The sequence below is a fragment of the Oratosquilla oratoria genome, chromosome 8, assembly GCF_046742065.1.
Source record: "Oratosquilla oratoria isolate Oo_2021 chromosome 8, ASM4674206v1, whole genome shotgun sequence".
Classification (NCBI taxonomy): Eukaryota; Metazoa; Arthropoda; class Malacostraca; order Stomatopoda; family Squillidae; genus Oratosquilla; species Oratosquilla oratoria.
In genome coordinates, this window is record NC_134784.1 from 18,091,474 (window position 1) to 18,114,721 (window position 23,248).

Here is a 23,248-nt window from a genome sequence, read left to right on the forward strand (position 1 = left end):
AACAGTACTTTGAATTTAATACTCTGAACCATGGCTGTGGAGTCAGGGTTGGAGGTGGAGTCATGGAATCAAAGAAACATTGGGTGAAAGGAGTTAGAGTTGAAGTCAATAAAATAACCATGACTCTGACTCTGGCTGACTTTGTAAAGCATTGTACAGCCAATTTCAGACACAACTACCACCTCGTGGCAGCCACTTTTAGGTTTAATACCACAGTGTACTAGCCAATTTTCAAACTTGTTTAAATCTGAAAGCATGTCTCTTTTGACAACTTAACCTATTAGGAGATGAATACAAATTAATTCATAAGCACTTTTAATCCAAAGAGGAATAGGGACTAAGACCTCCGAAGATGAATATTAAAATTTCCCAGTTAATCCAGTAGGCTGTGAGGTGGTTTTGACAAGGTTTGCAACTTCTTTGAATTTTGGATGCTCCTTGTCACCAAGAAGCTTAAACAGCACACTTTCACTGGTGGTGATGAAACAGCCAACCTGCTGCAGCCTCTGAAATGTAATGACAATTATTAAATCATTTACTACAAAATGAGGTACCCTCCATACACAACCATTCACCACTTATCCCCATCTTCTATCTTCTCCCTTCCTCAACAGACATTCCCTCTATCCCAATGCCCCTTTTACCCCATCCATCCATTTCATCCATCCTCATGTTCACTCCTTCCACACCTATTTTACTAATCTTTCTTCACTCATTCTTTCCATGTGTCCAAACCATCCCAATACTCTTTCATCAACCCTATCTCGGAACTCCCTTTCCACCCCTGCTCTCCTCCTCACCTCGTTTCTCACTCTATCCAGCCTAGTAACCCCTACCATACTTCTCAGGCATTTCATCTTAAACACATTTAACCCGTATGTCGCTAGGCAAACGTTGTATATAACCCCCTCCCCCCCCGTGTCAAAGCCAAAACATATGTTTTTTTATTGCTTAAATCAACTCAAAATTATGTAAAACCAACAGATCTTGCTTATTTTGATTCACCTTAGCCTAGAAGTGAAGAAACTGGGTCGATTTTTTTGAGATATGCATATGAAAGTTTGATAGAACATCCATAGATTTTCTTTCACTCCTTACGCAGGTTGAACGAGGTCGTATTTTTTCGTGGAAGCTTCATTAGAATGTCAGAGAGTGAAGGAATTTGACATTTATGATAATTCAAGTCAATGTAGTCACTCATAATAGTCTGACACTTATGGAAAACATGTTTATAAATAGTTTTTGTGGATTTTTTGGCAAATATTTATCACTTAGTTATGTGGTAAATTGATTCTTTGATATATTTTTCTTTATAATTTCATGGAGGATAGGTGATTGTGGTGTTTCTTATTGTTTTGGTAAATGTTTTAGTAAGCATCCATCACACCATTATTGCCCAGCCACATTTTGTATTACGCATTTATTACAAAAATTGGCAGTGCAAAATTGCCAGTTCTATACATCTGAATATGTACTAAATAGCACCTGCCTAACTGTTGAAGTACAACTTCACCTCCTCATACTTTGTTTTGTACACCAGTCACCTAAATTACGTCCTAAAGGCTGATTTTATACCCCAAGTTACCCCCAAAAAATTGCTGCCAGGGTGGCCAGTTTTGTCAACAAATAAAAAAATTTAATGCTTTTATAGCCAATGGATAGGGCTACTTGGTCATTACCACAGATTTGACCTTTGACATAATGCCTATTTTTGGCTAATTTTTTAATTTGCGGCATACAATGTATGCTGCTGATGCTGAATCCATAAAACCAATTGTGGCATACAACATATGCTGCTGATGTATGGGTTAAACTCTTCCTCTTTTATATTCCGTGTTTCTGCCCCATATAGTGCTGCTGGTACAATCACAAATAAACAAAATTGTAAGAGAAACCTACAACTTGCTGAGGTCAATAAAAGTGGTATTTACCTATTGGATGAAGAAATGGTGAAGAAAATACTAGTCACACTGATAAGACCAAGACTAGAGTATGAAGTGACACTATGGTCACCCAGTACCAAAAAGAATATAAGGAAAATTGAAAGAATCAAAAGAGCAACTATGAAGATGCCCCCCACACTTTCAGAACTGTCAAACGAAGAGAAACTGTCAAAACTAGAGTTACTGACCCTGGAACAAAGGAAAAAAAAAAGAGAAGACTTGTAGACCATCTATAGAGTCATGAGAGGTACAGAAGTCTTTGATAGAAAAGACTTACTAAATTGGGATACAAGAAATGCAAGAGGACATGGAAAGAAACTCTAAAAAGGACAGTTATAGACGAGACCTGAAAAAGAACAGCTTTCCCCACAGAGTGGTGGATGTATGGAACAAACTGGATGAAATGATAAGTGTGTGCAAAAACTATACACATATTTAAGAACAATTTAGATACTGTGAGATACAGAGATGGGACACCACAAGCATGGCTCCCCTTCCTGTAAGATACAGCTAGTTAAATACAATCTTCTCTTAGTATCTATTCCCAAATGTCTATTTCTCATTAAACCTTTTAATCCCCCAAGGCATTTACTTGCTTTTCTCAATCTATATTCTACCTCCACCTTCACTCCCTTTCCTGCTACATTCACACCCAAGTATCTAGAGTTAGCCACTTCCTCCAGTCTCTATCCCTTAATACTCGCTTCCAGTTTGCTGCCATCCTCTCCCCTTGTACACATCACCTTTTATCCACAATTATCTTCAACCTCCTTTTGCACACCTTCCCAAACTCCATCAAATTATATTATATATATATATATATATATATATATATATATATATATATACATATATACACACACACACTGTTTTAAACATGACAGCATTTTGACACTTGTTAATTTTATTGCAGAGTTTTTCAATTTTCATTCAATATACAATCCAACATAACTTCTCTTATTCCTCTCTTTAATCCTCATCTAGATTTGGAACTCATTGGCAGCAACACCCACCTCCTTTCTCTTTCCCCCTCCACCTCACCAACCCCCTCTTGACCAGTGGCATGTCCCTGCAAGACAAACCATCCTACCCGACTCTCCCCTTCTCCCTCCCCCTTCCCCTCTCCCTCCTGAGTGAAGTGTCTGCCCATGTAGGTTGACAAGATCCTTTCAGCATTCCCAAGCAGCCTATATTTAAATCCATGTTGTCTGTACAGAATTGTCAATTGTGTATTATGTAGTTGTAGACTAACTTAATTCTTGTATACTATTCTGAAGATGACTCCCTGAAGTCAAAACATCAAATAAATATGGAAGATTATGGAAGGCTTGTATTTGCCCACCCCTCTGAAATAAGATCTGTGAGAAGAAATGAAAATCTCAGTAAGAGAATTATTTTCAAGAAATCCATCATATCCGGTAATGTCCCAAGAGAATGGAAGCTAGCTAATGTTACTCCCATATTAAAAAAAAAAGTGACAAAAAGAATCCAAATAACTACAGGCCTATAAGTTTGACTTCAATCATGGAAACTATCATCAGAGATGCTATCAAACATCATTTAGAAAGTAACTGTTTGATAAATGATAGACAGCATGGTTTCAGACGGAAATGTTCTTGCGTGACTAACTTACTCGACTTCTACAACATAGTTATCTCAAATTATGACAAAAGAAACAATATAGATTTAATATATCTAGACTTTGCAAAAGCTTTTGATACCGTCCCCCATGAAAGACTACTTACTAAATTAGCTTCACCCGGAATAAGTGGTAACCTATTAAGCTGGACTAGTAATTGGTTGAATGATCGAAAACAGAGAGTTGTTTTAAATTGAAAAACTTATGTTACGAGTGAATTTTTCAGGGTTCCATTCTTGGGCCACTTCTATTCATAGTATATATAAATTATACAGACTACGGACTAAAATCTACCGTTTCCAAATTTGCTGATGATCCAAAAATGTGCAGAATGGCAAATTATCACTTAAAACAATTATATAAATTACAGCAATGGTCTGAAAAATGGCTAATTAAATTTAATACAAGTAAAGCATGGTAATGCACATGGGTAAAAATAACAGTAAGTACAATTACAAGTTATTTGTAAATTCGTTAACAATAGTGGATAGTGAAAAGGATCTCGGCGTAATTATCAGTAACAATCTCAAATCATCTAAGCAGTATATTTCAGTCTCTGAGAAAGCAAATAAGATTCTAGGGCTGATTCCGAGATATTTTGGAATATGTTGTTTCCACATGGTCACCGAATCTCATTAAAGACATTGACAGATTGGAAAAAGTACAACGGCGAGCCACAAAACTGATTCCATATATCAAAAATAAATCGTATGAAAATTGACTAAAACATATAAATCAGTTTTCCTTAAAAAAGCGTAGACTCAGAGGTGAATTGATACAGGTCTTTAAGATTCTAAAGGGAATTGACATCAAAAGTGACAAAATTTTCACACTGAATGAGAATCAAACAAGAAACAATGGTCTCAAACTGTCCGGAAATAGATTTAATTTGGAAGTGGGTAGGAACAACTTTGCCAACCATGTAGTTAATGAATGAAATAAACTTCCTGCAGAGGCACTGCATCGTAGTTCAGTTCAAAACTTTAAGAATCATTTAGATAAACACCTAAGCAATATGCTGTAATGACTATAATTTATTTTATATTATTTACTGTTTTGTTTTGTTATCGTTTGTCTGTTTATTATTTGCTTGATTCTCATTTATTATTAATTATATGTCAATTTTTTATTATTTACTTTTTTTTTTTATGGTTTAACATCATAAACTCCTCCCATTGGAAGGCTAGGACGGTTCCCCTTACAGAGGACTTTGTAGCGTGGAATTTAATGAACAATGCTCTTGGTTCAACTTCACCGGTGGTAGGACTCGAACCGCCATCCCCTCGACCTTCTCAAGTAACGACACCCTAACCCGCTCAGCCAGTGAGCTTCCTATTTACTATTTACCTGTTTATTATTTAACTATACCTATGCATTTATTTATGTATTTTATTTATTATTTTCATTATTATACTTTTTATTAATTCATTTATTTATCATTAGTATTTTTTTTTTTGCATCCAACCTAGATATGGACCAAAAGGTCTTCTGTCAGCATGCTCTACCTTTGTAAAAATGCTATCATATCTAACAAAATATTAGTGAGAATCTGCACCTGAAATATATATATATATATATATGTATAAATGGACAGGAGATTCTCTCTTAAACAAGTAGAGTTAAATGTGATTGCCAGTTCTGCTTTTTGTATTTTCTTTAAGACATTCTCTTTGTATCTTAAGGTGGTCTTATTGTCTCTATTGAGATCTAAGATGATTTCTCCAAAGGAGGCCATCTGTGCTGCCAAATCGCAATTTCAAGTCTCCTGACTCTTATTCAGTGGCTTAGTATAGTGGCTGTCTCTATGTTAGAGTTGTTACTGAACTGCAAATGTCAGGTGGATGGTATTTAAGGGCTGGACTAGCTGTGCTGTGTACTTGTTCTTGATGTTGATTGGTCTGTCTGATCAGATGATCTCTCCTTGTGCTCGTGTTGGCTTTGTCCAGCAACAGAGTTCCTTCTCATGCTTGGTAGCGCTAACAGGTCGGACATTTGGATGCTCAAACTAGGGTTCATATCTTTGTTTAATAGCGCCTCTAAGATGGGGAGGTGACAGGTATCTTGGCATGTTGTTATGATGTTTATATTATTCACTATTATTTCTCTTGTGAGGGCTGTTTGATGTTCCTGTCTTAAATGGATTTTGGGGGCTCAAGATGCGAGATGGCAAGTTATGTGTCTGCTTAGTTTAGTTGTAGTCATGCCAATATACAGTGTGTGTATATATATATATATATATATATATATATATATATATATATATATATATATATATATATATATATATATATATATATACACATATACAGAGCTGGGCATGTTCATTGGTGCACTTTGTTTTAGTTTGGCCACAGTTAGCACTCCCAAATTATTAAAGCAATATAGATGCCAGTATAGTATGTGGCCTACCTTTTAGATGTGGCCTATGACATTTTTCTTTGGTATATTATGTGGCCTACCAGATTTTTATTTCAGTATTAACCTGTCCCTTAACCTTTATTAGTTTGGGAGCCCTATCCATGGCCAAACTAATGCGGAACTCACTGAGGAATGTATCCAGCTGTGTGTGTGTGTGTATTTACCTAGTTGTATTTACATACATACATACATATACCAAGGCTTTTTCCCCCTTCCAAGGGAGGTACCCAAACAGGGAAAGGCATAAAATCATTTCCACCCATTCCATCCCTGAAAACACTCCACACCCCTCCACCCTCCCTCTTATCTGAGCACCTCCTGGATGACGGGTCATCCCTGCACCTTGTCCACTGCCCTGGGTCAGAAGCAGTGTCGCAAGACACAGCACATCCACAGCAAGGCAGCTTCATTCAATCGGCGACCCCCCCCTCTCCGTCCCCCCATTGCATAAAAGGAGAGGACGGGGAGAAATCCCTTCGGGCTGCGTCAAATTTTGCTCACACATACTATCTCGCCCCCCATCCACCCGCCCATTCCACCTCATGCAATCACAGCATCATCCATATACAACCATTCATCCCTGTCTTCTGTCCTCTCCCGTCCTTCCTCAATAGACATTCCCCTCTTCCCCAAAGCTCCCTTCACCCCATCCATCCACCTCATCCTAGGACGTCCCCTCATGTTCACTCCCTCCACATCTGCCTTCCATACCTATTTTACTGGTCTTCCTTCACTCATTCTTTCCATGTGTCCAAACCATCCTAATATTCTTTCATCAACCCTATCTCCCAGCTCCTTTTCCACCCCTGTTCTCCTCCTCACCTCCTCATTTCTCACTCTAGCCTAGTAACCCCCATCATACTTCTCAGACACCTCATCTCAAACATATTCAAACTCCTCTCTTCTTCTCTTATGTTCCATGTTTCTGCTCCATACAGTGCTGTTGGCACAATCATTCCTTCATACAGTCTCCTCTTTGCATCCATTCCCAAATGTCTATTCCTCATTACACTCTTTAATCCACCAAGGCATTTACTCGCTTCTCTCAATCTACATTCTACCTACACTTTCACTCCACCTTTTCCTTCCACATTTGCACCCAAGTATCTAAAACCATCCACTTCCTCCAGTCGCTCTCCCTTAATGCTCACTTCCAGTCTACTGCCATTTTCACCCTTTGTACATCTCATCACCTTACTTTTACCCACATTTATCTTTAGCTTTCTTCTATCACATACTCTCCCAAACTCTGCCACCAACTTCCTCAATCCCTCCTCCGATCCTGCTACAAGCGCAGTGTCGTCCGCAAACAACAGCTGGCTCACCTCCCACTTTTCTCCATTTTCTTTAACCATCTCCAATCCCTTGCCCACTACCCTTGCATTTACCTCTTGCACCACCCCATCCATGTATAAGTTGAACAGCCAGGGCGACATAACGCATCCTTGACGAAGTCCCACCTTTACCTCGAACCACTCACTCTCTCCATTTCCAATCCTGACACAAGCTCTACTACTCTCATAAAAACTCTTGACAGCTCCTAGAAGCTTTCCTCCTATCCCTTATATCTGCATAACCTCCCATAGTGCCTCTGTCTACCCTATCATAAGCCTTTTCCAGATCCATAAAAGCCCAAAACACATCCTTCCCCTTTCCTATAGCTTTCTCACATATCTGTCTTCCCATAAAGATCTGATCTACACAACCTCTACCTGTCCTAAATCCACACTGTTCCTCACCAATTACTTCTTCTGTTCCTCTCCTAATCCTCTCAATCAAGATCCTCCCATAAGCCTTCCCAACTACACTTAACAAGCTAATCCCTCTGAAACTACTACTGCCTTCTCTTCCATTATCATCTCTCTATCTGCACCTTTTACCTTTTCTTCTCTACTTGCTTCGCCTCCTCTTCCTCTCTTAATTTCTTTCCAAAACATCTTTTTATTACTTTCAAAATTTTCTGTCATACTCTTACCCCATTTCACATCTCTCCTCTTTGCCTCCTTTACCTTTTGCTTTACTTCTCTTTTCTTTTCTTTGTACCTCTCATGACTCCCTCGTCCTATTTTGTAACCAATCTGTGAAAGCTCGCTTCTTCTCTTCTACAACCTTCTTTGTTTCCTCATCCCACCATTCACTACCCTTTCTTCTATTTTCCCCTGTCCTTCTTGTTCCACACATCATCCTTGCACACTTTGACTCTCTCCTTGAACCATCCCCATTCCTCCTCCACACCCAGCTCTACTCTATCCTTTACTCCCTCCCACTCCTCCTTCAGCTTGCATTTACCTAGTTGTATTTTACGGGAAGGGGAGCTATGCTCGTGGTGTCCCGTCTTTATATCTCATTTTATCTAAACTATTTTTAAATTCATGTATTGTTTTTGCACACGCTACTCTCTCATCTAACTTGTTCCAAATGTCTATTACTCTGTGAGGAAAGCTATTCTTTTTCAGATCTCTTCTATAGCTGTCTTTCTTGATTTTCTTTCTGTGTCCTCTTGTATTTCTTTCATCCCATTTTATTAGATCCTCTCTATCAATAATTTCTATGCCTTTCATGATTCTGTAAATAGTTATCATATCTCCTCTCTTTCTTCTTTGCTCTTGTGTCTGTAGCTCAAGTTTTGCTAGTCTCTCTTCATATGATAGTGTGTGTGTATTTACCTAGTTGTATTTACCTAGTTGTATTTTACGGGAAGGGGAGCTATGCTCGTGGGGTCCCGTCTTCATATCTCATTTTATCTAAACTATTTTTAAATTCATGTATTGTTTTTGCACACACCACTTTCTCATCTAACTTGTTCCAACTATCTATTACTCTGTGAGGAAAGCTGTTCTTTTTCAAATCTCTTCTATAGCTGTCTTTTTTTATTTTCTTTCCGTGTCCTCTTGTATTTCTGTCATCCCATTTTATCAGATTCTCTCTATCAGTAATTTCTATGCCTTTCATGATTCTGTAAATAGCTATCAAATCTCCTCTCTCTCTTCTTTGCTCTAGTGTCTGTAGTTTAAGTTTTTGTAGTCTCTCTTCATATGATAGTTTTGAGAGTGTTGGTGCCAATTTTGTAATTGCTCTTTGTATTCTTTCATGTTTTTTTATACATTTTTTTGTACTTCGTGACCATATCGTTGCTGCATATTCCAATCTTGGTCTTATCAGGGTGATTAGGATTTTCCTCACCATTTCTTCATCCAGGTATGTAAATGCCACTTTGATTGTTCTTATTAAATTATAAGTTTCTCCAAAAATCTTATTTATATGTTTCTCAGGTGACATATTATTCATAACAATGACTCCCAGGTCCTTCTCATTTTCTACTTTTTTTATTCCTTCTTCTCCCAAATTATATGATCCTGTTATTCTGTTTTTGCTTTTTCTAAATTCCATTATACTACACTTTTTTGTATTGAACTCCATCTCCCACTTCCTACTCCATTCTTGTACTTTATTTAGATCTCTCTGTAGTGATTCACAATCTTCTTCAGTTTTCACTCTTTTCAGTAGTTTTGCATCATCTGCAAAGAAGCTCATATAGCTTTCAATTCCTTCATCCATATCATTAATATATATAGCAAACATTATTGGGGCCAGAACTGTTCCCTGCGGGACACCGCTTATTACTTCATTCCATTTTGAGTGCTGGTTTCTCATCACTACTCTCATTTTTCTTTCTTGCAAAAAGTCTTCCATCCAATTTAGCAATTTACCTTGTATTCCTCCTTCAGATTCTAGTTTCTTAAGCAACTTCTTATGTGGTACTTTGTCAAAAGCTTTTTTTAGGTCTAGAAATGCACAATCAGCCCATCCATCTCTTTCTTGTATTATATCTATTAGCCTTGAATAGAAACATATTAAATTGGTGACGCATGATCGTCCTTGTCTGAATCCAAATTGCCTTGGATTTAGTACGTTGTTTTTTTCCAAGTATTTTACCCATCTACTTTTGATAATTCTTTCACAAATTTTTGCTATTGTACTTGTTAGAGAGACTGGTCTATAGTTGGTAGGTTCTTTATTTCCTCCTTTATATATAGGTACTATATTTGCTTTTTTCCAATCTTCTGGAACTTTTCCTTCTTTTAAGGAACTGCTTATTATGCTATGTATTTTGTCTGCCAGTTCCTTCCTGCATTCTTTCAGAATCCAGTTTGCTATTTCATCTGGCCCATGCGATTTTCTGACATCAAGATTACCCAAGTGTGACAATACTTCATTCTTTGTTACTTCTATTTCTTCCATAGGGGGGACTTTTTCTTTCCACTCAATCTCTTCAGGTTGTATATTTTCCCTTGTAAACACTGATTTAAAATGTTTGTTCATAATTTCTGCCATTTCCATTTCCTCAGTGTATTCAACTCCTCCTTGTCTTAATTTCTCCAAGTCTTGTTTGTTTTTCAGTTTATTGTTTACAAATCTGTAAAATAATTTTGGTTGATCTTTACACTTTTCTATAACATCTTTTTCGTATTTTCTCTTTTCCTCTCTGCACTTTTGTATATATTCATTTCTATAACCAGTATATATTTTCCATTTTTCAGGTCTTCTGTCTTTTTTCCATCTGGTCCAGGCTTTGTCTCTTTTGTCTTTTAACTCCCTACAACTTTTGTTGTACCAGCATTTTACATATTCTTTTTCTTGTTTTTGTCTTGGGACATACTTTTCCACTCCTTTTTTGTAAATTTTTGTCAAAATATTCCATTTCTCTTCCACTGATGTTTCTTCTTTGTATATTTCTTCCCAGTTTTCTTGTTGGAAGAATTCTCTTATTTTATCAAAGTTCGTTTTTTCATACATCATTCTTCCTTTTCTATATTGTTCATTTCTTTTCATATATTTTTCTTCATTAAGTTCCAGTTCAATCAATATGTGGTCACTTTTACCTATTGGTGTTTTATATTCAATCTTGTCCACTATTCTAGGTTCAGATGTAATTATTAAGTCTAGTCTCGATGGTTCTTCTTCATTTCTATACCTAGTGTTCTCCTGTATCCATTGTGTCATTGAATGGTCAGTAATCATCGCAAGTAGAGTATTTCCCCATGAGTCATCACCACTCTTTACTGTCATTTCTTCCCAGCAGATTTCCTTGCAATTAAAGTCGCCCATCATAACTATTCTTCCTCCGTCTTCCATTATTTTATTTAATGCTATCTTTGTGTCCTCTAACATACTTTTATGTTCACTCTCCTACCATGAGGCTGTTTTTGGAGGCACATAATTGATCACAAATTTTCTGCTCTTCTTATCTCGGTCTTCCACTTCTATCATAATCATCTCTACTGTATTCTTTCCATATATGACACCTTTCACGTTTATATCCTTCTTAGTCAGGAACATAACTCCACCCCCTTGTTTCTTCTCTCTGTTTCTAATCCAATAATTGTATGCATCATGTCCTACACTGTTGGGTGGTAGTGGGCCTTTTAATTTTGTTTCTACAATTCCCATTATGTCCGGTTCTTTTTCCTTCAAATAATCATTCAGTTCATTCAATCCTGTTATTAATCCATCTATATTTGTGTAAGACGCTCTTAGTTTTCTGCCACTTCCATTGTGTTCTCCGTTTCCCTTATGTTTTTCTTTTGTATGTCGAACTGCTTTATTTTCATGTTCACTACTCTCCAATAGAATCTCTCTTTCTCTGACTCCGTTCTTTCCTCGTTTTTTGCCTTAGCTTTAAGTCTTTTCTGCTTTTCTGCCTCTCTTTCCTCCTTATTCATTTCTCTTTTTATCCATACCTTTTTATATTGATCATTTGTTGCTAGTTTCCCTGTTTTGGATAGAATTTTCTCTGCCGTTGTTTGTGACCTGAATTTAATCTTAATTGGTCTGGTCTTATCTGTACTATATTTTCCGAGTCTGAATTTTTCCTCAATTTCCTTTATAATTTCTGGTTCATCTTCCTGGACTAATTTTAATAAACTGCTTACTCTTTCATTTTCCTCCTTGATTCTTGCGGTTCTATCTGGGTTATGTTTCTCTTCCATTCCTAATATAATTATACATTTCTTTTTGTCAGCTAATTCTCTTACTATATTCTCCTTCTGTCTCATCACTTTAATAACTGAGTCTTCATTATGTTCTTTCAATTGCTGTTTGACTATGTCAGTGAATGAAACCTTATTCCCTTCTTGGGTTGTTCTCCAATTTTTAGCTTCTTTAGCTATTGTCTCTCTGTTTTCATTACTATTCTTCTTCAATTTCTCATTCTCCTCCTTTACATTTCTTAACTGTCTTTTTAGGTCCTCTATTTCATCAGTTAAGTTTCTGTTTGCCTTCTCTAGTTCTTCCAACCTTTCAATTCTCTGGAAAATGGAGTCAACATTACCTAACCTACGTTCCAAGTCCTCGATCACCTTATCAACTCTCTCCTCTAGTCTTATCAGAGGGTTTTTTTTTTTTTTTTTTTTTTTTTTGTCCCCCCCACCCTCTTTAAATCCCTGGAACATATTCTCGTCACTTTCTACTGTATTGCTCCTCTCTATACTTCTAATCTTTACATTTTTATTAGCCATTTCGTCATCACTGAGCTGGTCCGGTGGTCGTTTCATGTTGACCTTACGCTTGTCTGCTTGGGCCAAGTCCTCCACTTCCTCATTTCCTTCCATTTCCCCAGCAATCCCTCCCCTTCTCCTCTTTTCCTACTTACCCACTGCCCCACGAGCAATTTCCCCCCACCCTGTAAATACAAAAAGGCACTTCTCTTTGCGTTGGGATCCACAATCGGCACTTTTCTTCAGAACGTTCTTCAAGCCGTCCGTTCGTTGAAAGTGTGTGTATTTACCTAGTTGTATTTACCTAGTTGTATTTTACGGGAAGGGGAGCTATGCTCGTGGGGTCCCGTCTTCATATCTCATTTTATCTAAACTATTTTTAAATTCATGTATTGTTTTTGCACACACCACTTTCTCATCTAACTTGTTCCAACTGTCTATTACTCTGTGAGGAAAGCTGTTCTTTTTCAAATCTCTTCTATAGCGGTCTTTTTTTATTTTCTTTCCGTGTCCTCTTGTATTTCTGTCATCCCATTTTATCAGATTCTCTCAGTAATTTCTATGCCTTTCATGATTCTGTAAATAGCTATCAAATCTCCTCTCTCTCTTCTTTGCTCTAGTGTCTGTAGTTCAAGTTTTTCTAGTCTCTCTTCATATGATAGTTTTAAGAGTGTTGGTGCCAATTTTGTAATTGCTCTTTGTATTCTTTCAAGTTTTTTTATACATTTTTTTGCACTTGGTGACCATATCGTTGCTGCATATTCCAATCTTGGTCTTATCAGGGTGATTAGGATTTTCCTCACCATTTCTTCATCCAGGTATGTAAATGCCACTTTGATTGTTCTTATTAAATTATAAGTTTCTCCAAAAATCTTATTTATATGTTTCTCAGGTGACATATTATTCATAACAATGACTCCCAGGTCCTTCTCATTTTCTACTTTTTTTATTCCTTCTTCTCCCAAATTATATGATCCTGTTATTCTGTTTTTGCTTTTTCCAAATTCCATTATACTACACTTTTTTGTATTGAACTCCATCTCCCACTTCCTACTCCATTCTTGTACTTTATTTAGATCTCTCTGTAGTGATTCACAATCTTCTTCAGTTTTCACTCTTTTCAGTAGTTTTGCATCATCTGCAAAGAAGCTCATATAGCTTTCAATTCCTTCATCCATATCATTAATATATATAGCAAACATTATTGGGGCCAGAACTGTTCCCTGCGGGACACCGCTTATTACTTCATTCCATTTTGAGTGCTGGTTTCTCATCACTACTCTCATTTTCCTTTCTTGCAAAAAGTCTTCCATCCAATTTAGTAATTTACCTTGTATTCCTCCTTCAGATTCTAGTTTCTTAAGCAACTTCTTATGTGGTACTTTGTCAAAAGCTTTTTTTAGGTCTAGAAATGTACAATCAGCCCATCCATCTCTTTCTTGTATTATATCTATTAGCCTTGAATAGAAACATATTAAATTGGTGACGCATGATCGTCCTTGTCTGAATCCAAATTGCCTTGGATTTAGTACGTTGTTTTTTTCCAAGTATTTTACCCATCTACTTTTGATAATTCTTTCACAAATTTTTGCTATTGTACTTGTTAGAGAGACTGGTCTATAGTTGGTAGGTTCTTCTTTATTTCCTCCTTTATATATAGGTACTATGTTTGCTTTTTTCCAATCTTCTGGAACTTTTCCTTCTTTCAAAGAACTGCTTATTATGCTATGTATTTTGTCTGCCAGTTCATTCCTGCATTCTTTCAGTATCCAGTTTGCTATTTCATCTGGTCCATGCGATTTTCTGACATCAAGATTATTCAAGTGTATCAATATTTCATTCTTTGATACTTCTATTTCTTCTATAGGGGGGACTTTCTCTTTCCATTCAATCTCTTCAGGTTGTATGTTCTCCCTTGTAAACACAGATTTAAAATGTTTGTTCATAATTTCCGCCATTTCCATTTCCTCAGTGTATTCAACTCCCCCTTGTCTTAATTTCTCCAAGTCCTGTTTGTTTTTCAGTTTATTGTTTACAAATCTGTAGAATAGTTTTGGTTGATCTTTACATTTTTCTATGACTTCTTTTTCATATTTTCTCTTTTCCTCTCTGCACATTTGTACATATTCATTTCTATAACTGGTATATATTTTCCATTTTTCAGGTTTTCTGTCTTTTTTCCATCTGGTCCAGGCTTTGTCTCTTTTGTCTTTTAACTCCCTACAACTTTTGTTGTACCAGCATTTTACATATTCTTTTTCTTGTTTTTGTCTTGGGACATACTTTTCCACTCCTTTTTTGTAAATTTTTGTCAAAATATTCCATTTCTTTTCCACTGATGTTTCTTCTTTGTATATTTCTTCCCAGTTTTCTTGTTGAAAGAATTCTCTTATTTTATCAAAGTTTGTTTTTTCATACATCATTCTTCCTTTTCTATATTGTTCATTTCTTTTCATATATTTTTCTTCATTAAGTTCCAGTTCAATCAATATGTGGTCACTTTTACCTATTGGTGTTTTATATTCAATCTTGTCCACTATTCTAGGTTCAGATGTAATTAATAAGTCTAGTCTCGATGGTTCTTCTTCATTTCTATACCTAGTGTTCTCCTGTATCCATTGTGTCATTGTGTGGTCAATAATCATCTCAAGTAGAGCGTTTCCCCATGAGTCGTCTCCACCCTTTACTGTCATTTCTTCCCAGCAGATTTCTTTGCAATTAAAGTCGCCCATTATAACTATTCTTCCTCCATCTTCCATTATTTTATTTAATGTTATCTTTGTGTCCTCTAACATACTTTTATGTTCACTCTCCTCCCATGAGGCTGTTTTTGGAGGCACATAATTTATCACAAATTTTCTGCTCTTCTTATCTCTGTCTTCCACTTCTATCATAATCATCTCTACTGTATTCTTTCCATATATGACACCTTTCACGTTTATATCCTTCTTAGTCAGGAACATAACTCCACCCCCTTGCTTTTTCTCTCTGTTTCTAATCCAATAATTGTATGCATCATGTCCTACACTGTTGGGTGGTAGTGGGCCTTTTAATTTTGTTTCTACAATTCCCATTATGTCCGGTTCTTTTTCTTTCAAATAATCATTCAGCTCATTCAATCCTGTTATTAATCCATCTATATTTGTGTAAGACACTCTTAGTTTTCTGCCACTTCCATTGTGTTCTCTGTTTCCCTTATGTTTTTCTTTTGTATGTCGAACTTCCTTAGTTTCATGTTCACTACTCTCCAATAGAATCTCTCTTTCTCCGACTCCGTTCTGTTCTCATTTTTTGCCTTAGCTTCCAGTCTTTTCTGCTTTTCTTCCTCTCCTCTTTATTCATTTCTCTTTTTATCCATATCTTTTTGTATTGTTCACTTGTTGCTAGTTTCCCTGTTTTGGATAAGATATTCTCTGCCGTTGTTTGTGACTTGAATTTAATCTTAATTGGTCTGGTCTTATCTGTGCTATACTTTCCGAGTCTAAATTTCTCTTCGATTTGTTTCATAATTTCTGGTTCATCTTCCTGAACTGATTCTAGTAATTGGCTTACTTTTTCATTTTCCTCTTTGATTCTTGTGGTTCTATCTGTGTTGTGTTTCTCTTCCATTCCTAATATAATTATACATTTCTTCTTGTCTGCTAAATCTCTTACTATATTCTCCTTTTGTCTCATCACTTTAATAACTGAGTCTTCAGTATGTTCTTTCAATTGCTGTTTGACTATGTCAGTGAATGAAACCTTATTTCCTTCATGGGTTTTCTTCCAATTTTTAGTTTCTTTAGCTATTGTCTCTCTGTTTTCTTTACTATTCTTCTTCAATTCCTCATTCTCCACCTTTACTTCTCTTAACTGTCTTTTTAGGTCTTCTATTTCATCAGTTAAGTTTTTATTCGCCTTTTCTAGTTCTTCCAATCTTTCAACCCTTTGTAAAATGGTGTTCATATGACCTAACCTACTCTCCAAGTCCTCGATCACCTTATCAACCTTCTTCTTTAGTCTTGTCAGTCGGGGGGGGTTTGTGTCCCCCCCCACTCTCTTTAAATCCCTTGAAAATATTCTCATCACTTTCTACTGTATTGTTCCTATCTATACTTCTAATCTTTACATTCTTATTAGACATTCCGTCATCCTCCAGCTCGTCTTGCGGTCGCTTGTTTACTTTTCGGCGGTCTGTTAGGGCCAAGTCCTCTACTTCCTCATTTCCTTCCATTTCCCCAGCAATCCCTCCCCTTTTCCTCTTTCCTTACTTTCCCACTACCCCACGAGCAATTTCCCCCCACCCTGTAAATACAAAAAGGCACTTCTCTTTGCGTTGGGATCCACAATCTGCACTTTTCTTCAGAACGTTCTTCAAGCCGTCCGTTCGTTGAAAGTGTGTGTGTGTATTTACCTAGTTGTATTTACCTAGTTGTATTTACCTAGTTGTATTTTACGGGAAGGGGAGCTATGCTCGTGGGGTCCCGTCTTCATTTCTCATTTTATCTAAACAATTTTTAAATTCATGAATTGTTTTTGCACACACCACTTTCTCATCTAACTTGTTCCAACTGTCTATTACTCTGTGTGGAAAGCTGTTCTTTTTCAAATCTCTTCTATAGCTGTCTTTTTTTATTTTCTTTCCGTGTCCTCTTGTATTTCTGTCATCCCATTTTATCAGATTCTCTCTATCAGTAATTTCTATGCCTTTCATGATTCTGTAAATAGCTATCAAATCTCTTCTCTCTCTTCTTTGCTCTAGTGTCTGTAGTTCAAGTTTTTGTAGTCTCTCTTCATATGATAGTTTTGAGAGTGTTGGTGCCAGTTTTGTAATTGCTCTTTGTATTCTTTCGTTTTTTTTATACATTTTTTTGTACTTGGTGACCATATTGTTGCTGCATATTCTAATCTTGGTCTTATCAGGGTGATTAGGATTTTCCTCACCATTTCTTCATCCAGGTATGTAAATGCCACTTTGATTGTTCTTATTAAATTATAAGTTTCTCCAAAAATCTTATTTATATGTTTTTCAGGTGACATATTATTCATAACAATGACTCCCAGGTCCTTCTCATTTTCTACTTTTTTAATTCCCTCTTCTCCCAAATTATATGATCCTGTTATTCTGTTTTTGCTTTTTCCAAATTCCATTATACTACACTTTTTTGTATTGAACTCCATCTCCCACTTCCTACTCCATTCCTGTACTTTATTTAGATCTCTCTGTAGTGATTCACAATCTTCTTCAGTTTTCACTCTTTTCAGTAGTTTTGCATCATCTGCAAAGAAACTCATATAGCTTTCAATTCCTTCATCCATATCATTAATATATATAGCAAACATTATTGGGGCCAGAACTGTTCCCTGCGGGACACCGCTTATTACTTCATTCCATTTTGAGTGCTGGTTTCTTATCACTACTCTCATTTTTCTTTCTTGCAAAAAGTCTTCCATCCAATTTAGTAATTTACCTTGTATTCCTCCTTCAGATTCTAGTTTCTTAAGCAACTTCTTATGTGGTACTTTGTCAAAAGCTTTTTTTAGGTCTAGAAATGCACAATCAGCCCATCCATCTCTTTCTTGTATTATATCTATTAGCCTTGAATAGAAACATATTAAATTGGTGACGCATGATCGTCCTTGTCTGAATCCAAATTGCCTTGGATTTAGTACGTTGTTTTTTTCCAAGTATTTTACCCATCTATTTTTGATAATTCTTTCACAAATTTTTGCTATTGTACTTGTTAGAGAGACTGGTCTATAGTTGGTAGGTTCTTCTTTATTTCCTCCTTTATATATAGGTACTATATTTGCTTTTTTCCAATCTTCTGGAACTTTTCCTTCTTTCAAGGAACTGCTTATTATGCTATGTATTTTGTCTGCCAGTTCATTCCTGCATTCTTTCAGAATCCAGTTTGCTATTTCATCTGGTCCATGTGATTTTCTGACATCAAGATTACTCAATTGTATCAATATTTCATTCTTTGATACTTCTATTTTTTCCATAGGGGGGACTTTCTCTTTCCATTCAATCTCTTCAGGTTGTATGTTCTCCCTTGTAAACACTGATTTAAAATGTTTGTTCATAATTTCCGCCATTTCCATTTCCTCAGTGTATTCAACTCCCCCTTGTCTTAATTTCTCCAAGTCCTGTTTGTTTTTCAGTTTATTGTTTACAAATCTGTAGAATAGTTTTGGTTGATCTTTACATTTTTCTATGACTTCTTTTTCATATTTTCTCTTTTCCTCTCTGCACATTTGTACATATTCATTTCTATAACTGGTATATATTTTCCATTTTTCAGGTTTTCTGTCTTTTTTCCATCTGGTCCAGGCTTTGTCTCTTTTGTCTTTTAACTCCCTACAACTTTTGTTGTACCAGCATTTTACATATTCTTTTTCTTGTTTTTGTCTTGGGACATACTTTTCCACTCCTTTTTTGTAAATTTTTGTCAAAATATTCCATTTCTTTTCCACTGATGTTTCTTCTTTGTATATTTCTTCCCAGTTTTCTTGTTGAAAGAATTCTCTTATTTTATCAAAGTTTGTTTTTTCATACATCATTCTTCCTTTTCTATATTGTTCATTTCTTTTCATATATTTTTCTTCATTAAGTTCCAGTTCAATCAATATGTGGTCACTTTTACCTATTGGTGTTTTATATTCAATCTTGTCCACTATTCTAGGTTCAGATGTAATTAATAAGTCTAGTCTCGATGGTTCTTCTTCATTTCTATACCTAGTGTTCTCCTGTATCCATTGTGTCATTGTGTGGTCAATAATCATCTCAAGTAGAGCGTTTCCCCATGAGTCGTCTCCACTCTTTACTGTCATTTCTTCCCAGCAGATTTCTTTGCAATTAAAGTCGCCCATTATAACTATTCTTCCTCCATCTTCCATTATTTTATTTAATGTTATCTTTGTGTCCTCTAACATACTTTTATGTTCACTCTCCTCCCATGAGGCTGTTTTTGGAGGCACATAATTTATCACAAATTTTCTGCTCTTCTTATCTCTGTCTTCCACTTCTATCATAATCATCTCTACTGTATTCTTTCCATATATGACACCTTTCACGTTTATATCCTTCTTAGTCAGGAACATAACTCCACCCCCTTGCTTTTTCTCTCTGTTTCTAATCCAATAATTGTATGCATCATGTCCTACACTGTTGGGTGGTAGTGGGCCTTTTAATTTTGTTTCTACAATTCCCATTATGTCCGGTTCTTTTTCCTTCAAATAATCATTCAGCTCATTCAATCCTGTTATTAATCCATCTATATTTGTGTAAGACACTCTTAGTTTTCTGCCACTTCCATTGTGTTCTCTGTTTCCCTTATGTTTTTCTTTTGTATGTCGAACTTCCTTAGTTTCATGTTCACTACTCTCCAATAGAATCTCTCTTTCTCCGACTCCGTTCTGTTCTCGTTTTTTGCCTTAGCTTCCAGTCTTTTCTGCTTTTCTTCCTCTCTTTCCTCTTTATTCATTTCTCTTTTTATCCATATCTTTTTGTATTGTTCACTTGTTGCTAGTTTCCCTGTTTTGGATAAGATATTCTCTGCCGTTGTTTGTGACCTGAATTTAATCTTAATTGGTCTGGTCTTATCTGTGCTATACTTTCCGAGTCTAAATTTCTCTTCGATTTGTTTCATAATTTCTGGTTCATCTTCCTGAACTGATTCTAGTAATTGGCTTACTTTTTCATTTTCCTCTTTGATTCTTGTGGTTCTATCTGTGTTGTGTTTCTCTTCCATTCCTAATATAATTATACATTTCTTCTTGTCTGCTAAATCTCTTACTATATTCTCCTTTTGTCTCATCACTTTAATAACTGAGTCTTCAGTATGTTCTTTCAATTGCTGTTTGACTATGTCAGTGAATGAAACCTTATTTCCTTCATGGGTTTTCTTCCAATTTTTAGTTTCTTTAGCTATTGTCTCTCTGTTTTCTTTACTATTCTTCTTCAATTCCTCATTCTCCACCTTTACTTCTCTTAACTGTCTTTTTAGGTCTTCTATTTCATCAGTTAAGTTTTTATTCGCCTTTTCTAGTTCTTCCAATCTTTCAACCCTTTGTAAAATGGTGTTCATATGACCTAACCTACTCTCCAAGTCCTCGATCACCTTATCAACCTTCTTCTTTAGTCTTGTCAGTCGGGGGGGGTTTGTGTCCCCCCCACTCTCTTTAAATCCCTTGAAAATATTCTCATCACTTTCTACTGTATTGTTCCTATCTATACTTCTAATCTTTACATTCTTATTAGACATTCCGTCATCCTCCAGCTCGTCTTGCGGTCGCTTGTTTACTTTTCGGCGGTCTGTTAGGGCCAAGTCCTCTACTTCCTCATTTCCTTCCATTTCCCCAGCAATCCCTCCCCTTTTCCTCTTTCCTTACTTTCCCACTACCCCACGAGCAATTTCCCCCCACCCTGTAAATACAAAAAGGCACTTCTCTTTGCGTTGGGATCCACAATCGGCACTTTTCTTCAGAACGTTCTTCAAGCCGTCCGTTCGTTGAAAGTGTGTGTATTTACCTAGTTGTATTTTACGGGAAGGGGAGCTATGCTCGTGGGGTCCCGTCTTCATATCTCATTTTATCTAAACTATTTTTAAATTCATGTATTGTTTTTGCACACACCACTTTCTCATCTAACTTGTTCCAACTGTCTATTGCTCTGTGAGGAAAGCTGTTCTTTTTAAAATCTCTTCTATAGCTGTCTTTTTTTATTTTCTTTCCGTGTCCTCTTGTATTTCTGTCATCCCATTTTATCAGATTCTCTCTATCAGTAATTTCTATGCCTTTCATGATTCTGTAAATAGCTATCAAATCTCCTCTCTCTCTTCTTTGCTCTAGTGTCTGTAGTTTAAGTTTTTGTAGTCTCTCTTCATATGATAGTTTTGAGAGTGTTGGTGCCAGTTTTGTAATTGCTCTTTGTATTCTTTCAAGTTTTTTTTATACATTTTTTTGTACTTGGTGACCATATCGTTGCTGCATATTCCAATCTTGGTCTTATCAGGGTGATTAGGATTTTCCTCACCATTTCTTCATCCAGGTATGTAAATGCCACTTTGATTGTTCTTATTAAATTATAAGTTTCTCCAAAAATCTTATTTATATGTTTCTCAGGTGACATATTATTCATAACAATGACTCCCAGGTCCTTCTCATTTTCTACTTTTTTTATTCCTTCTTCTCCCAAATTATATGATCCTATTATTCTGTTTTTGCTTTTTCCAAATTCCATTATACTACACTTTTTTGTATTGAACTCCATCTCCCACTTCCTACTCCATTCTTGTACTTTATTTAGATCTCTCTGTAGTGATTCACAATCTTCTTCAGTTTTCACTCTTTTCAGTAATTTTGCATCATCTGCAAAGAAGCTCATATAGCTTTCAATTCCTTCATCCATATCATTAATATATATAGCAAACATTATTGGGGCCAGAACTGTTCCCTGCGGGACACCGCTTATTACTTCATTCCATTTTGAGTGCTGATCTCTTATCACTACTCTCATTTTTCTTTCTTGCAAAAAGACTTCCATCCAATTTAGCAATTTACCTTGTATTCCTCCTTCATATTCTAATTTCTTAAGCAACTTCTTATGTGGTACTTTGTCAAAAGCTTTTTTTAGGTCTAGAAATGCACAATCAGCCCATCCATCTCTTTCTTGTATTATATCTATTAGCCTTGAATAGAAACATATTAAATTGGTGACGCATGATCGTCCTTGTCTGAATCCAAATTGCCTTGGATTTAGTACGTTGTTTTTTTCCAAGTATTTTACCCATCTATTTTTGATAATTCTTTCACATATTTTTGCTATTGTACTTGTTAGAGAGACTGGTCTATAGTTGGTAGGTTCTTCTTTATTTCCTCCTTTATATATAGGTACTATATTTGCTTTTTTCCAATCTTCTGGAACTTTTCCTTCTTTTAAGGAACTGCTTATTATGCTATGTATTTTGTCTGCCAGTTCATTCCTGCATTCTTTCAGAATCCAGTTTGCTATTTCATCTGGCCCATGCGATTTTCTGACATCAAAATTACCCAAGTGTGTCAATATTTCATTCTTTGTTACTTCTATTTCTTCCATAGGGGGGACTTTTTCCTTCCACTCAATCTCTTCAGGTTGTATATTTTCCCTTGTAAACACTGATTTAAAATGTTTGTTCATAATTTCTGCCATTTCCATTTCCTCAGTGTATTCAACTCCTCCTTGTCTTAATTTCTCTAAGTCTTGTTTGTTTTTCAGTTTATTGTTTACAAATCTGTAGAATAGTTTTGGTTGATCTTTACACTTTTCTATAACATCTTTTTCATATTTTCTTTTTTCCTCTCTGCACTTTTGTACATATTCATTTCTATAACCAGTATATATTTTCCATTTTTCAGGTCTTCTGTCTTTTTTCCATCTGTTCCAGGCTTTGTCTCTTTTGTCCTTTAACTCCCTACAACTTTTGTTGTACCAGCATTTTACATATTCTTTTTCTTGTTTTTGTCTTGGGACATACTTTTCCACTCCTTTTTTGTAAATTTTTGTCAAAATATTCCATTTCTCTTCCACTGTTGTTTCTTCTTTGTATATTTCTTCCCAGTTTTCTTGTTGGAAGAATTCTCTTATTTTATCAAAGTTTGTTTTTTCATACATCATTCTTCCTTTTCTATATTGTTCATTTCTTTTCATATATTTTTCTTCATTAAGTTCCAGTTCAATCAATATGTGGTCACTTTTACCTATTGGTGTTTTATATTCAATCTTGTCCACT

The 23,248-nt window shown here is 35.9% G+C and overlaps 1 protein-coding gene across 4 annotated transcripts in view; it reads right to left on the minus strand.

Moving 5' to 3' along the window:
* Window positions 1–302: 302 nt before the first annotated feature.
* The window catches only part of LOC143027606 (isochorismatase domain-containing protein 1-like), a 62,561-nt gene continuing 39,615 nt past the window's right edge, over window positions 303–23,248 (minus strand). For all 4 annotated transcript variants that reach the window (XM_076188963.1, XM_076188964.1, XM_076188966.1 and 1 more), the window contains exon 4: window positions 303–506. In XM_076188963.1, the coding sequence (XP_076045078.1) occupies window positions 360–506 (147 nt within the window). In that variant the 3' untranslated portion in view covers window positions 303–359. The remainder of the gene's footprint in view (window positions 507–23,248) is intronic.